Below are 17,279 nucleotides of genomic sequence, written 5' to 3' on the forward strand. Positions count from 1 at the left end.
AGAAGAGGTGTTTGTATCCCCATCCATCAGAGGAGGGCGTGGCAGAGAGATGCAAGGTGACTTGCCCACAGCCATTCAAGTAGTGAGAGAGGCAGAACTTAAATGTATGTGGTCCAGGGGCTCCTGGGTGGCTCAGTCGTTCAGCGTCTGCCTTCGGCTCAGGTCATGATCCCAGGGGCCTGGGATCGAGCCCCGCATGGGGCTCCCTGCTCTGTGGGGAGCCCGCTTCTCCCTCTGCCGGCTCTGCCTGCAGCTCCCCCTGCTACGTGGTCCAGAGCCCCAGCCCACTGCATGGAGCTCAGGAACAGAGAGCTTTCTTAGGGCCCGTACATGTTCTTCTCGGACCATTCCCATCTCAACAGTGAGGCTTGGGGGGATTCCTCGTCCGCAGCTGGGATCAGATCTCCAAGGTCATTTTCTGGCTCTAACTTCTGATGGGAAAAGCTCAGGCACTTCAGTCCTCCTCTGTGCCTTTCAACAGAAGGGCTTAGTGATATTATCCTTAAGAAGACTACACTCTTGTGTGTGTGTGTGTGTGTGCGCGCACACACACACACACACAGCAGAGCCTGGTTCCTTCCTTCCCTAGAGAAATGACCAGGATGGAAATGGGGCACAGGTTGGGCCATTGGTCATTCCTGGGCAACAGCCCACCTAGCAGATGCCCAGAGCCATGGTTCCCCTTCAGATTCGGATCTGGGCTCCAGGGCTTCCCTCAGAAACGGGGGGTGAAGCCTAGAGTCTATAATCCCAAGTCTGTCTGCATCCTGGTTCTGGACCCATGTCCTAGGAATACTCTAGGAAGCCAGGAGGTGGGGGCAGGGAATGAATACATATGTAAAACACTGAGCCATTTGGCTACAAAGCTCAGACCAGGAGGTCGATAAAAATTTAGAATCAGATTTATTTCTCCGAAGTCTCGTAATGAAAAATAAAATTGATTAGAAAGTTAGAACTTCAGAATGAACCAGCCCATCAATAAATTTTGGCCTGACTTCTCAGGGGATTTTTTTTAACACCAAGAAACAGATTAATGAAAAATAAAGATTCACTTGAAAGATAAGTCACTTCATTTTAAGACTCTTTCCGTGAGATGGATCGCCACTGCTTTATGACATAAATTGGGAATCAGCCCTATTGATTTCTTAATGCTTCAGAGAAATATTGTTAAGATTGATTTAAATCCTGAGTGTGCCTGTTGGGGTTGAGGGGAGCAGTGGGGGGGAGGAGAGAGAGAGAGAGACAGGAAGAAAGAAAGAGAGAAGAGGGAGGGAGGGAAGGAAGATCTGTCAAGATTTGTATTAATATGTGAATATATATATATGGATGTAGCAGGGTGTACTGGATGCCCATCCAAGACCTCTGTCAGTATATGTTGATGTATGTTATGTGGAGCTCTGCACAGGTGTATATCATCATCATGGTATAGACGGCTCTGGTCACATGGACATGTGTGTTGTATGTATCAGTACATGGCAATATGGATGTGTGTGTGTAACACGAGAGTATCCATCATTGTGAAGATGGGGTATCACTCTTGAAGATATGTTTGTGCCTATAATAGATGTCTGTGTGTGTGTGTGTGTGTGAGTGTGTGTGGGGGGCGGTATACATGGGCAGATACGAGAATTCAGGGATTTGCTCACTTACAAACTAGCAAACAGGACTGCCCAAGTGCAGAGAAACATTATTCAGGCATCAACAAAAAGTCAAGTCAGTTAAATACACACGCACACACACCTATTTAGTGAGTTCAAAACAATTATGTTAAATTAAAAACTTCATTTTATTGAGTTAACAGTGAGCGTAAATGCAGTTCATTTACAACATTCATTGAATAAAAAAAAAAACAGTGGGGCTGTTTTACTAACTTAATTGTTTTTATCTCACTATTTTTTAGTATAATAAAAGGTGGGCTTTTCAATTAACTTCATTGTCTTTAAAACCCTGATTCAAGTTGTTTTTATATGCACTGGGGTGGCTGCTCTCTCTCAATTTATAGATGGGCAAGTCTGCTTGCTCAAGGAGTCAGTTTCTATCTGTGAGTCTAAATCTATCTGACTGTACGTAGGTAAGCAGATCAGGATGTTTGCTTTGATGGGTCCGGATGTGTGTGTTCGTGATTCCGGATGTGAGATGTATCAGGATTGTGTGTGGGGTGTGTGTGTGTGTGTGTGTGTGTGTGTCTGGTTGTGTATCAAGGTTGAAGCTTTGGATAAGAGTATGTTTTCTAGCCCCCAGACTCATGCCATTGAGTTCTGGCTGTTCTTCCGGCTGACTAGGGTCAGTCCTTCATTCCCACCAGCCTAGCCAGAGCTCCAAAATGCCCCCTTCTTACCACGTGTCCTGTCCACCTCTGTCCCTCCATCTGGGAGCTGGCTTCAGGCCTCGGCCTCCACACACCCCAGCCCCTAGCCATGATGTCCGGGGCATTCTAGCTACATGCTCCAAAGGGCTGGGCACACACCAAAGTCAAGGACTCTTTTTTTTTTTAATTGTAGTAAAATGTATGTACCATTTTATTAACATAAAATGTACTGTTTTATCCATGCCTAAGTGCACAGTTCAGTGACATAAAGTACATTCACCGTTAGTTGTACAATCATCACCGCCATCCACCTCCAGAACTTTCTCAGGATCCCAAAGAGAAATTCTGTGCCCTGATAAGTACCCCCCCTCCCTGCCCCAGCCCCTGGAAACTTCTAGTCTCCTTTCTGACTCTGTGAATGTGACTGTTCTAGGGACCCCATAGAAACTGGATAATACATCATTTGTCCTTTTGTGTCTGGCTTATTTCACTTAGCATGATGTTTTCAAAGGTCAGCCACGTGGTATCCTGTGTCAGAATTCCATTCTGGCTGAATAATAGGCTAAGTGTCAGGCTAAATAATATTCCATTGCATTTATAGACCACATTTTTTTTATCCATTCATTCATCAGTGGACACTTGGGTTGCTTCCACCTTTTGGCTCTTATGAATAATAACGCTGCCGTGAACTTGGGTGTGCAAGTCCCTGTCTGAGTCTCCACTTTCACTTCTTTGGGGTATGTACCAAGGAGTGGAACTGCTGGATCATATGGTAATTCTGTGTTTAACTTTGTTGTCCATGGCAGCTGCACCAGTTTGCATTCCCACCAGCAGTGCGAGAGTCCAGTTTGCCCACATGGTCGCCAACACTTGTCGTTTTCCATTTTTTGACAGTAGCTGTCCTAGAGGGTATGATATGCTATCGTGGGGCTCTCTTTTTATTCAAGCTGATTGCTCATCTCCCTCTCCAGCTGGTTACTTTTTGTCTACTGTTCCATTTCTCCCAGGCTCCTGAGCCCATGTCAAATGATACCCCTAGTCATTCATTCATTCATTCATTCATTCAGTAACTGTGGATTGAAGGCTTGCTACATATCAGCCATCATTCTAGACAGTGAGAGTACAGCAAAGAGCGAACAAAACAGACAACATTTTTCATCCTCATGGTGTTTACATTCTAATGGGAACAGATGGACACATAAGTAAAATAAATAGTGTCCGGTGGTGCTAAGCACAATGGCGAAAAAGAAAGCATGGGGAAGAAAAGGTGGGTCCAAGGGGTGATGGGGACCAGGAAGAAATGTAAGGAATATGGAACAGAGGGCAGGGAGCAATCTTACATAAAGAGCGTGAGGAAGGCCTCATTAAGACAGGGGCGTTTTGGGCGCCTGGGTGGCTCAGTCGTTAAGCGTCTGCCTTCGGCGTGCCTTCGGCTCAGGTCGTGATCCCGGGGTCCTGGGATCGAGTCCCACATCGGGCTCCCTGCTCGGCGGGAAGCCTGCTTCTCCCTCTCCCACTCCCCCTGCTTGTATTCCTGCTCTCGCTCTCTCTGTCAAATAAATAAATAAAATCTTTAAAAAAAAAAAAAAAAAGACAGGGGCGTTTCAGCAAGGACACCACAGAGGTGAAGAGGGAAGCTGTGTGGCTACCCAAGGAAAGAGCGTTCCCCCTGAAATGGAGATGGGCCCAGTGTGAACCACGAGAGGCCAGTATGCTGGAGCAGGGGAAGCATGGGGAAGAGGAGATGGACCCAAGAGCTAACAGGGGTCAGATCGTATAGGGTTATGCTGTGTTTGTAAGAGCTTTGGTTTTCACCCCAAGAGAGATGGGAGCCTTTGGAGTATTGGGAACAGAAGAGGGACATGATCTGACTTTGGCTTTCAGAGCATCATCTCAGAGCCCCACTGTGTCTTTGTCTCCCCTCCCCCACCCCACTCGCAGGCGCCCAAGAAGGAGCTGCAGAATGGCGTCATACGGGGCTACCAGATTGGCTACAGGGAGAACAGCCCTGGCAGCAACGGACAGTATAGCATCGTGGAGATGAAAGCCACCGGGGACAGTGAGGTCTACACCCTGGACAACCTCAAGAAGTTCGCCCAATATGGGGTGGTGGTCCAGGCCTTCAATCGGGCTGGCACAGGGCCCTCATCCAGCGAGATCAATGCCACCACCCTGGAGGACGGTGAGGGCACGAGCATGGGGTGGGGGGTGCGAGCCAGGGCTGCCAGCGAGGACTCAGGGCCCTCCACTGCTCCTGGGCCCCGTCATAGTCCGGGGAGGCACACGGGCTCCCTGGATCACTCCATCTCCTCTTGCCCACTGGCTCCCCAAGAGATGCTGGTCCCTCGAGCACCCCCAGGCCTCTCAATCCACTGGCCAACACTCTATCCATTGCTGGCTGATGCTCTGCCCATCTGAGCCCCGCCTGTCACCCACCTGACTCTTCAGCCGTGTTGCTCCCTCATTCTGGCCCTCACTCCTCTCTCTCCCCAGGCCCTTTTCCTCTACACCCTGGTCCTATTTCTCCTCCCTCACAACCTGCAGGTCGGAAAAGGGGCAGAACCCAAGTTACCTTTGTACTTCTGGGCTGGAACCTGTCCACTACCTATTTGAGGGCCGGAGATGAGACAGGGGCTAAGAAATTCCAAGATCCATGTGGCGGATGCTTTAGAGCCCACTGCTTAAAACGTGATTCTTTGAGGACTAGAGAGGACGCCACACTCTGATGAGTAAATGACAGGGCCCAGTTTTCAGGAGGACAGGGTTAGGAGGAAGCAGGGGTGTGGCTGCTCTCCAAGCACAGAGAAGGGCCAGCTGTGCCTGAGCCTTGCTGGGTTGAAAGAGGAGATGTGGCCCTTGAGGCCTGCAGCCCCCAAAGAGCAGACAAAAGAAGCAGAGCGTTCTCCTAAGCTTCTTTCCTGAAGCCCTAACCCAAAACCAGAGTCTGAGATGAAAACCGTTGCTGGGTCTGACCCTGCCCCAGCAGAGGGAAGGGACTCACCATCCCAAGGGCATAATGCCAACAGAATACCCAGCATTCCACCATTAGAAAGTCATTCCTTGGGGCGCCTGGGTGGCTCAGTAGGTTAAGTGTCCAACTTTTTTTTTTTTTTTTAAGATTTTACTTATTTATTTGTCAGGGAGAGAGAGAGCAAGCGAGCACGAGCAGGGGGAGCGGCAGGCAGAGGGAGAAGCAGGCTCCCCGCTGAGCAAGGAGCCTGATGCGGGACTTGATCCCTGGTCCCCGGGATCATGAGCTGAGCCAAAGGCAGATGCTTAACTGACTGAGCCACCCAGGTGTAAGCAACCAACTCTTGATCTCAGCTCAGGTCTTGATCTCAGGGTTGTGAGTTAAAGTCCTGAGTTGGGGGAGGTGGGGGGTGGGGGGAGTCATTCTGGAATTTAGGTTAAGCAATGCCTTCTCCGTAGTTCATCTCTGAAAACGTAGACACCCTTGGGAGGAAGGATACATCAGATCAGAAACACCTGGAAGTAGATTAGCTCATACCAGTGGTCCTTAACTTTGGCTGCAAATTGGAATTATCTGGGGCGCTTTAAAAAAATACCGATGCCCCGGCTTCATCTCCCAGGATTCTCATTCAGTGGCTCCAGGGCCCAAGCTGGGCTTTGGGATGAAGCACTGAGTCCCTGGGGAATGGGAGAACACAGAAAGAGGGAAAGGCACATAGCAAGCAGAGGGGCACAGAGAACCCCCGGGGGAGGGATGTGAGGGACCAGAAGACAACCAGTGCCCCTCCCCCTCCGTCATTCCACACCGACTCCAGCCCTCCGCGATGCTGGCCACAGGCCTGGCTGGGGGGAGGGGATCCACCTGTTACCTCTTCACACCAGTAGTACTCATCCCAAGTGGTGCTCTAACCCAGTGGTTCTCAAACCTGAGTGTGTATCAGAACCTTCTGGAGGGCTGTAAACAGATTGCTGGGCCCTCCCCCCACCTCCTCTCAGCTCCTGCTTTAGCCCGTTGAACTAATTTTACATTTCAGAGAAATTCCCGGGTGCTGCTGGTGCTCCTGGCACAGGGGGCACCTGCCTGTGAGATCCACAGCGCCAACAGCTAGGGCATCAACCCATAAAAGAAGCCCAGTTTCGAGGAAGCTAAGTAGCCTGTCCAGGATCACCTGTCACCTAAAGAACAGAGCCTGGGCTCAAAATCCAGGTCAGACCCTGAATCCCATACTCTTTCTCCTTCGCCCCATCGTCTCTCGCTTGGGAGCAAGGCTGGATGTAGGACCAAGTGACGCGGACCCAGGATGCCCGGGGAAGGCGTGTCCAAGGGGACAGCTGCCCCGGGCCCACACCGCCATGGCTGGCCACATACTTTCTGCCGTCCACCAGGGCCGGCCCAGGAAACAGCCAGGCCAGGCCTCCAGCAGGGCACCACCTCCCCGGCTCCGGGGGTGGGGGACCTAGAATTTCCAACAGGGAGAGATCAGCACGGGCTGTAGAGTCATTTTCAAAACAAAAGAGGAGAGAGGGAAGAAGTTTCCAGCAGCATTTGCTCAGCAGTTTTTCATACTTAATTAAGGCCCTCGTTAGCCTGTCAGATCCTGATCGTTTCCTGGCAATATTAGCACTCCTCCTGGGGTATTCAAGGGCCCCTGCTTTAGCAATAGTGTCTTTTCCATAATTATATTACCTTCATTTTGTTCGAACGGGCGATCTGTATTAGTTTATTACACTGGGTCCCTAATTACATGGTGCTTATATTTTTACACCTAAGTAATATGAAACAATAATCATTCTCAAAGAGGATTGTTAGGATGATGTATTATCGTTTAAATGCTCATAAAAATTAGAGTTGCCTCTTGTGGGGCAATGGGATCTAATTACCTTCCATCCAGCCTGTGCCTCCTTTCTCCCTCTCAGAGCAAAGCAGACATGGCCTTTCCCTTTGGCCCCAGCTCCTAGGAAGCCAGCAGGAAGTGCCACCAAAGCTCTCCCCAACCAAGGTGGCTCCTGGAGCCTGGCCGCCCTGCCGGCTGCCATCTCAGAAAGAGTGACCTGCCCCAGGGCCAACCCTGGGGTGTAGGACTTAGGTTAGCTCCACGGTAGCTCTCCAGTGGGAAGGGTTGGAGGCAGGATGGGCCATCTAAGTTGGTCTCAGAAGTGTTTTCTCATCATCTGAGGCATTTTGATGTGTTCATGTGCAGGGACAAAGGTGTAATGGTCCCAGAAACCCTAAAGGTGTATATGAAACCTCTTCTCCCCTTTACCCAGGTGAAGGGACCACTTCCTTCTTTTCCTTCCCTTCAGCTTGGCATAAGGACACAAGGGGCCCGAGAGCCAGGCTGGGTTCAGACCACCTGGTCGGATGCCACATAGGGGCCAGCAGCCATCAGATAAGACCCAGGGCTGGCCTGGAGACCTTCCAGGCTCTGTAACCTTCAGCGTAGGTGGACTCCCTGGGCTGTGGTGCCCACTGGTGGATCCCCATGCGGTCATGCCTGGAGTTCATCACCTTGTGCCCTCAGCATCCACGGATGTCGGCCTGTACCCCCTGACCGGGCCCTTCCCTTCTCGCCCCGCCCCCTGCAGTGCCCAGCCAGCCCCCCGAGAATGTCCGGGCCCTGTCCATCACCTCCGATGTGGCTGTCATCTCCTGGTCGGAGCCCCCACGCAGCACGCTCAATGGAGTCCTCAAAGGCTATCGGGTCATCTTCTGGTCACTCTATGTGGATGGGGGTGAGTCTGCCAGGAGTGACGGCCAGTCTCGGGGGGAGAGGCGCAGGCTACATGGGGGTCTGTGTCCACGCTGAGCTGAGCATCTTCCCCTGGGATGTCAAGTGGAGGTCCAACCCCCTCTTCTGCACATGCTATCCCGGCCAGAGCCGGGGCCAGTGTGGGTGGCAGAATACATGGTCACCTCTGTGCTGGGGGAGGGACACCAGCTGCTCCTAGACGGCAGTGTGTTTGGGAATGACTGGAGGTGTGATGGGGTGGCTGTGCTTTTCTGATGTAATGTGTGGATCTTAGGCAGGGTCCCAGCAGGGACCAGTTGGCACACTCAGACGGGCCGATTGAAGAGTTTCACGAAGGCACTTCTTTCAGAGGGGTCTGGGGCGAGCGTGGGGCACCTGGGACTAGTCATCATCACCGAGGCCAGAAGGGGCAAAAGGAGGAAGCAGGGTTACCAGAAGCTGGGGGGGAGGGGGGTGCAGTGCCCCTTGGCCGGGCAGCGAGACAAGTAGTCTGTGCAGATGAGCTGCCCAGGACCCGGAGAAGAGCAGGAAGTGGAGCTGGGGTAGGAATGGCAGAGGGACAAAACCCAAGACAGTGGTCCAGCCCCGGGGGTGCCTTCCTTGCCCTGGGATGCACTGGTCCAAACCGCCGTGTGCAGCCCCACAAACACACCAAGCCCCTGCCTGCTGGGGCACACGGGAGCCTTGCGGTGACCGGGGAAGTCTGCGCTTGTACAAGCCAGAGGCCCAGCATCCCAAAGCATGGAGATGTCCTACTGGGGGGCCACAACAGGCCACATTGAGCTTAGCTCCCGGGATCCTGAGCTTTCTGCCACCAGCCCCCTCGCCCTCCCTTCTCCCCTGGAGGATCCGGAGCTCCAGCTCATGGTCATTTCTGCAAGGCAGTTGCCCTCCCCTTCCCCCCCCCCCCCCGCATTGTGCTGTGCGCAGGTGCACTGCCAACAGGACGTGCTTTTCCCTGCCACCACCGCCACTGTCTCCTCCAAAAGCACGGTGGCCTGGGGCTCAAGGGTGGGATCCCGGGAGGTGTCCCCAGTTCATATGCTGTGAGATAGCATCACCTATTTGTGCTGCGTCAGATAAGGGGTGGTCCCTCGTTTTCCAGAACTTGCTTCCTCTTTTCTAAGCCCGCGGTGTTCCTAGCTCAGCCCCTTCAGGTAAGGAAGGTATTGGCCTCTCTCATCTCCAAAGGCACCTGGCCTGTTGGCCATACTGACCTGCTTTTGGGTCTTTCTCTGGCTCCAGTCCTGGACAAGACTACCTGGTGTCTGATTTCCTAAAAAAGCAGGTCCCGCTGCTCAGGTTTCTGAGGCTTCCCTGTACTGACCTGGGGTTGCCTCTGGCTGGGCATGGTGTTCTCACTCCCTGACCCCGGCATACCGCTGCCCTCCCGTGGCCGGGCCCTCTGCCCACAGCAGGGCCCCAGGGAGGTGCTGGGGTGGGTCTGTAGGCTTCCCCAAAGCCTGTCCTCAGCCAGTGTCCAGGCCTGTCTTTCTGAAAGCCCAGTGGTCCCACTGGACGGCTGTCAGCTCAGGAGCCTGTCTCTTTTCCTCCTTCTAAGACCCTGGCCTTCCCGGGGGACCCCCTCCCTAAGCTCTTTTTCAGCCTACAGTAAGTCCCTTGGCGGAGCCAGATGACGGGTCCTCACTGAGCCGGAGGAAGGCCTGGCCCTTTCTGGCGGAGGCTGTCCCCTCTACCAGCATGTCCCAGATTCTCTGCATGGGTTCTTCCTGGGGAGGGTGTCCTCAGTGGTGGGGAGAAGGGAAGGAGACTTAGCCCCTTACAGTACTGAGAGTAAGGCACGCTTGGGGTCCCTCGCATGGAGAGGGGGTTCGGTGGAGGAGGGGAAATGTGCTCGGAAAGATGGAAGTATTCCAATGAGAGGGTATTAAGTTGAATTTGGTGCAAGGTCACTGGGGCCAAGGCTGGGCATAGGCCGCTCACCCTGGTTGGGCCACTTGGGGGGAGATGTGGCCCGGGAGCAGGGCCCCAGATCTGCCCCCATGAACCCGGAGGTCAGGCCCCCCTAGTCGCCACTACCACAGAGTGGAGGTCTGAGCCCAGTGGCGCCCAGGCTGGCAGAGGGGACAGCGGCAGGGGGACCGGGCACAGCCCACCTGGTGACACTCAGAGGCTGCTTGTCTCTGGCAGAGTGGGGCGAGATGCAGAACATCACCACCACGCGGGAGCGGGTGGAGCTGCGAGGTATGGAGAAGTTCACCAACTACAGCGTGCAGGTGCTGGCCTACACCCAAGCCGGGGACGGCGTGCGCAGCAGCGTGCTCTACATCCAGACCAAGGAGGATGGTGAGTCCTCTCTGCCACGCGCAGCCCGGCCTCGGCACCCCTGCCAGGCTCCCCCAGGGCCTGTTGCTAACATTGCCCAAGGAGAAGGGTGACAGCAGTGCACCGTCCTGTCTCCTGTCCCTTTGAGTCATTGTAGGGCGGTTTTGGGCGCTCTGGGACCCCGCGTGGGGAGACCACAGCTGACCGTAGGCGGGGGCGAGATGCTCTGGGACTCCCGCATAAACATATAAGCATACGGAGCCCACTCCCTCGGCTCCCCCTGCGGCACTAGGTCAGAGGCCAGATAAAGCCTCCCTTCCCACCTCCACCCCAAGAGCATCCTTTCTGTGGCATCCATTCCCCTGCAAGTTTCTGCCTGGTTTCCTCTGGATACAGATGGTTGGGATTGGCAGGGATGGGGAGAGGAGCATCACTCCTCACAGCTCGGGTTAGGGACTTGGCAGCCATCCTGCAGAGGCCCCAGAATGGGCCAGGCCCTGGACTCTGGTGTCCTGGGGAGGCTCTCGGGGAGAGAATGGGCTGTGCCTCCATTCGGAGCTCTGATCTTAAAGCTCTTCCCCCTGGGGCAGAACTGGAGGAAAAGCAGAGATAAGGAGCCAAACCTCCAGGGTGGGGTGACAGAGGAAGGAGGTGGGGGAGGTTGGGAGCTGAGTCAACCCAGCAGAGAAGAGGTTGGGAGACGCAGCGCTGCACACCGCCAGGGGGCCTCGTTCATATGAAGCACCCCCTGCGTCCAGGAGGTGGTGTGTGTGACCATGCGCAGTTCTGGGCTCCTGCTTCCAGCCTCCACTTTCTTCCTCACCCCATCACAACACCATCACTTAGCTGATGCTTACACCTTCTGAGGCAGGTGCTCTATTTTTAAGAGTCGGTTCATGTGAAGAAGAGTGGCTGGCAGCCTGGGCACCAAAACAGCAGCTAACATCATGCCTTCCTCTCCTCGCTGCCTCGGTTTTCTCCAAGTTCCCAGGGTCTGGGTCCCTCCTGTGCGACTGGGCAGAAGCTGCTGGAGGGTTAGAGTTGCTGAGAGGAGGGTCTCAGGCTGGGAGTTTCCCAGAGCAGCCCAGTGCCCAGGGAACAGACCGGTTTAATCCAGCTCCCCACTCTCCCTAAGCCCTGCCCTTCCACTGATCGGCCCCCTTCCCCGCCTTAAGCTCCGAGCAATTAAATATTTACCAACCTGCCTGCCCTACTTTTCCTGCCATTAATCCCCCCATCAAGGTTTCCTAGGACAGCTCCGGGCAGAGCCACCTGCTCGTGTGTGTGCAGACCAAGCGGCGACCATGCTCAGAGCCTGGCCCCTTCCAGAGCTTCCGAACCACACACAAGGCACCTTCCCAGCCTCTAGATGGGAACCACTGCTCCCCCACCCCGCCCCGACGCCTAGCATCCTGTGCTGATGCAGGATCTGAGCGATAAGCTCCCCGACGTGTTTGACAAAGGTGGGGCCCCACGAGGGAATCCGAGGGAATCCGAAGGTCCAAGAGCATCATCCCTCCCCGCAAGGAGCTTTCCACCTCTCGCTTTAGAGATGCCTCCAGAGCTACGCACAGGGATGCGCGCAGCCAGAGAATGGGGCCCCACAGGTGGCTCTGCGGAGCGAAGGGGTGCTGGTAGGCACAGCAGAAGAGCATGGCCCAGCCCTGCCCGTTACTGGCCAGTCGCTTAACCTTCCTGAGCCTGTTTCCTCGTGATAAAATGGGGACAGAGAGGCTCATCAAGTTGTTGTAAGAAGCAAGTTAATTGTAAAATCCTTCCTAAAATGTGCAGTGCTAGCAAATGGCAGGGTCCTACTAGCTACCAAGGTGCTGGCCATGAAATGACCACTTTGGGTGAACCCAGGCACCCCTGAGGGACTCAGTGCCCCCCAAAAGGGAGGCCTAGACCAGAAGGAAGCCACTGTCAGATGAGGTCGCTTCCAGAACTGCAGCCACACTAGACATAGTATGTGTAGTCATAAGCATGACCGAGCCTTTCCAAGAGCCCAGTGAGGTACCTATCATGTCCATTTTAAAGGTGAGAAAAGTGAGGCCTAGTGAGCTAAAGCAACTTGCTAAAGGTCATGCAGCTCATTGTAGGAGGCGAATCAAGGCCTTCTTGCCTCCAAATCTTCTCTACTTTCCATTGCATCCCTATAGCAGACAGGAAGCTTTTGGTTGTGAGTAATACAACTAAAAAAAGATTTAACTAGTAAGTGTATTTATTATCACACATACCAAGGAGTCTTGAGGAGGGCAGCTCCAAGGTTGCTTAACCCAGTGGGCCCCATCCTTCTGCTCTGCCCTCCTCAGCGTGTCAGGTGTCCCTCCCGTGATCTCCAAATGACCGCAGCTTTAGACATCACACCAGACAAGACAGAGTTCAGAGTGAGAGAAGGGGTCTCTTCCTGTGGGCATGCCTCTCTTGGGAGTGGAAAACATCTTTCCCAGAAGCCCTTCAACAGATTTACCCTCATTTCCCATTGGCCACCCTGAGGCAACGTGCCTTTTGCTAAGCCAGTCACTGAAAGGGGAATGGGATGATCGCGGCTGACTTCCCTGAGGGGTGGTAAACACCCTGGTTGTCAGTGATGGGGACAGCTTTCTCTGAGGGACAGAGGGGCATGGGTCCCTGAGCAAGAGGGAGGCTCGGTTTGCAAGGAACAGGAAAGAACAGAGGCAAATGGGCAGACAGACAAGCAGATGCCACACCAGCATTGGCCCTACCTCCACCAGGTTCTCCCATTATCATTCTTTCTCAGCTCGCTCGGGAAGCAGACAGGTCCACACTGCAAGCCCAGCTTGGCTGTGGGAGCTTGGAACGAAGAGCTGAAGACACTGTGACTCCCTACCCGCCCCCTCACCCCCTGCCCCAGCTCAGGATTTTGCATTCTTCCAAAGGAAAAAAAAAAGATCAGGAAATGTAGAGAAAACCAAAATAGATTAAAAGATAAAATGAAAACAAACTCAATAAATTCAAGCTCATTTCTGAAGTCCAAATCCCCCAGTCTTAACTTGGTCTCAGGCTGGCTTGGCTGGACTTGGTTCCTGAGTAACAAAGCCTCTTGCTGACGTCTCACCTCCCCAGGGAAAGTTGAGTTGGATTTTAAGCCATCTTAAAGATATTTAACTGAGGGGCGAGGCTGGACTGGACCTGGGTTTTAGGAAGGCAACTCTCACAGAAGCGAGGGGACAGATGGCAGGAAGGGGCTGTGGGGGGTTAAGGACCAGTGTCAGAGAGGCCCCTTAGAACCTGTGGGGCATCCAGGCAGAGAAGTGGAAGGTGTGTGCTAGGGTGGCAGCTGTGAGGATGAAGGGAGGAGTGGGCCCAAGCTTAGAGAAACATATCAGAAGATTTGCCCTTCCAGTAATGGACTACATAACTCAAGCCCACTCTCCTTCTTGCTGAGGACACTAGGAAATCTGGATAAAGTATTTTTTAAAACACTTGCTTGAAGGCATCGGTGAGCTGGCAGGAGAGTGCAGAATTACTGGGCCAGGATCCAGGAGAGAGTGGAGGCCCAGGAGGTGAGCCTGGCATTTGGAACAGCTCTCCCCATGGCGGGGGGACATTTGCCGAATCTGGAGGCAGTGGCTGAGAATCTGAGAAGCACTAGAAAGACGTGAATTGGAGTCCAGGGCCTGCTGGGGTGGGCGGGTCTATCTGGTGAATCCCCCTCACTTTGAGTTGAGACCATGAGGGCAGCATGTTGGATTAAAAGTGCACCCAAAGTAGACATCTCAGCTTCAAATCATCTCAGTCCTAGAAGTTAGATTGAGGTAGTCCCGGATTGCTAGCACCCCAGATTGCAGATACCTGCCAGAAGCAAACGTGAATTCTCCCTTTAGGAAGATTACGTCATCTGAGGCCTCAAATTATTTCTACAAACAAGTTTGCAAATGATGTGTCTGGCATACAATAAAAAATAATGAGGAACACCGTGAACAAAAGCCAATAGGGAAAAAAAAAAGAGAGAGAGAAAGAAACAGAAACAGACCCACAAGAATTCCAAACACAGGTTTTATCAAATATGAACATTCAAATAGTTATTCTGAAAAAGATTGAAATTTTAAGAGAATTGGAGACTATCAAATGGAAATCTAGAAACAAAAACTATTACTACCTGAAGTTAAGAACTCAAGAGATAGATTTAATAACCACTTAGATACAGCTGAAGAGATAACTAGTGAACTGGAAGTTAGGTGAGAAGACCCAAAAGAAGCTCAGAAAGAAAAATGAATGGAAAATGAAAGAGCAAGTAGCAGATATAGAACAGTGATTTTCAAACTTGACTGTGCATACAAATCACTTGGGGGTCATGTTAAAATTCAGATTCTGATTTGGTAGGTCTAGGGTGGAACCTGAGATTTTGCATTTCTAACATGCTCCCAGGTGACGCTGCTGCCGACCAATGGACCACATTCTGAATATCAAGGACATAGAGGATGTGAGAAGAAGTCTCAAAGAAGAGGAGAAAGAGAATGGGGCAGAAGATAAAATGCCTGAAAACTTTTCAAAACTGAGGAAAGACCTCAATCCCCAAAGCAAGAAGCTCTACAAACTCCGCAGGTGATGACTTAAGGAAGTCCACACCTAGGCTCATCCAAATAAAGCCACTAAACAGGAAACACAGAAGAAAATTCTTAAAAGCAGCCAGAAGGAAAAAGACCAGTTACTTTCATGGGACCAACAATTAGATCAGTGGCTAATTTGTCAGAAACAATGAAAACAAACAAACAATGGAAGCCAGAAAACAATGCAGTGGTATAAAGTATGTAAGAGAAATAGTTATCAACCTATGATTTTATACCAAGCCAAAATATTCTCCAAGATTAAAATGAAATAAAGATATTTTCAGACAAACAAGAACTGAGAGACTTTACCACCAACGTGCCTGCTTTAGAGAAATATTAAAGGGTATTCTTTAGCTAGAAGGAAAATGATCCCAGGTAGGAGCTCAGTGATGCAAGGAGGAAAGAGCAATTAAATGGGGAATATATGGGTAAATCTCCATTAATATTGACTGCATAAAATGATGTGATATTATAGTGATATTATCTCAGGGAGAGCCTAAAATACATACATAATTAAAATATACAACAATGGCATATAAATTGGGAGAGGGTAAATGGAAGTTCTAAGTCCCTTGCATTGTCAGAGAAAAAAAAAGTACCAATTAATGATGTTAGACTTTGGTAAGTAAAAGATTCACATTGAATAACCCCCAAAAGTGGTGAAAGGCTGTCTAATAACCAGCTAATAGAGAGGGGAAATAAAGTATTTTTTTAAAGTACTCAATCCAAAAAAAGGCACAAAAGGAAATAAAAAGAAAAACAGGATAGGTGGGACAAAAAAAGTATTTAGTAAGGTGAGGTATTTAAGCTCAAATACATAAGTAATTGCATTAAGGATAAATTGACTACATTATTCAATGAAAAGACAAAGACTGTCAGACTAGCTAGCAATGAAACAAAACCCAAATATGTGTTGTTTATACTAAACACCTAAAACATAAAGGTATGGAAAGGTGCAACGTGAAAGGAATACATAAAAGACATACCACGCAAAACCGAGAGAAAACTGGAATATCAGCATCAGATGCAGTATGCTCTAAGGCAGAAAGCATCATTAGACATACAGAAGGACACTGTTACGATAGAAGACCCAATTTACTAGCCAAATAAAACAGTTCCGAATTTGTTGAACCTAATAACATCACCTCAAGACTGCAAAAATAGACAAACCCACAATCCTGGGAGAGATTTCAACATACCCCTCTCAGTTGCAACTGAGAAAAAAAAGTATGCAAGGACAGAAAAAATCTGAACACCACAGTTAGCACACCTGCCCCAGTGGTCCCCCCATGGTCCCCTGCACTCCACAGCTGCAGAGTACTAGCAGGGGTGGGATGACGGGGCTGTATCCATGAGGGAGGGCTCGGGCCCCTGGATGGATGGTGATGATGGATCATTATTTTATGTAGCCTAGAATTGTTGACCACTTACTAGATTTTTTTTAAAAAATTGTGATAGGTAGAAGCTAAGAGTTGAGAGAGGGAATGCAAAAAAATGATCATCGTCCCCATTTATTGAGTGTCTTCTACAGGTCAGGAGGTGCCAGGTGCTTTTATGTTAATTAGTGCTAACCGTCACTACAAACCATTAATGTGGTTGTGATTACGTCCATCACATAGATGTGGAAACGGAGGCTCGGGAGGCAAAGTAAGTTGAGCAGGATGCCATGACTGTCCTCAAAGGAACATAAAGCTCCCAGGAGGGAAGCCAAGTACACGACAATACAAGGGAGAGATGAGGGGACCTGAAAACAGGAAGCTTCCAGTCTCCCAAGCAGAGCCCCGGCGTCCCAGCTGGGCCAGGCAGGCCCAAAGAGATGGGGGCAGTGGGAGGGCAGAATCCATATGAATTGGGATCCCCTTAGGATGAATTTCCCAGCCAATTCTCAGATAGACTTTCCCTCCTGCAAACCGAAAGGGCCTAGCCAGCAGGCCGTTGGCTGACCACCAGCTCCTGACCCTTAGGAGGAGGCCCACTCTGTGAGTCTCTGGAGCCCCCCGCCTCAAAGAGCTCACAGGCCAAAGAGCAAAGTGACCAGTATATTTGCCTGGCCCATATACAAGCAACCAGTCGAGCATTGAGGCAGGAAGCACATTAAGGTTGTAGAAATCAAGGTGAATTCCACATGGGTTCTGTTTCTCTCTGGAGTATCCTAAGTCCTTGGTTCTGACCAAACAGTTCTGAAGCTGACCATTCCCAGTGCTTCCATCTCAGAGATTTTGTTACAAGCCCCAAATGATCACCCTTCTCCTCACCGGCTGGAACCTCCCCCTTTAAGCCATAACTCAAGGATACCTCCTCCAGGAAGCCCTCCAAGATTGATCCGCCTCTCTTCCCCCCCTTGCATTCTTTCCCAAAGGTGGAGCTCCTTTCTCTAAACTGACCTGGCCT

At 51.2% G+C, this 17,279-nt stretch overlaps 1 protein-coding gene across 1 annotated transcript in view; it reads left to right on the top strand.

Annotated features, from left to right (window-relative positions):
- The window catches only part of DSCAML1 (DS cell adhesion molecule like 1), a 339,900-nt gene that overhangs the window by 300,837 nt on the left and 21,784 nt on the right, over positions 1-17,279 (top strand). The window contains exons 17-19 of the mRNA XM_081799396.1: positions 4,250-4,490; positions 7,865-8,011; positions 10,180-10,335. Coding sequence (XP_081655522.1) covers positions 4,250-4,490; positions 7,865-8,011; positions 10,180-10,335 — 544 coding nt within the window. The remainder of the gene's footprint in view (positions 1-4,249; positions 4,491-7,864; positions 8,012-10,179; positions 10,336-17,279) is intronic.

Source organism: Leptonychotes weddellii, chromosome 11 (genome assembly GCF_054177405.1).
Source record: "Leptonychotes weddellii isolate Sample4059 chromosome 11, ASM5417740v2, whole genome shotgun sequence".
NCBI lineage: Eukaryota > Metazoa > Chordata > Mammalia > Carnivora > Phocidae > Leptonychotes > Leptonychotes weddellii.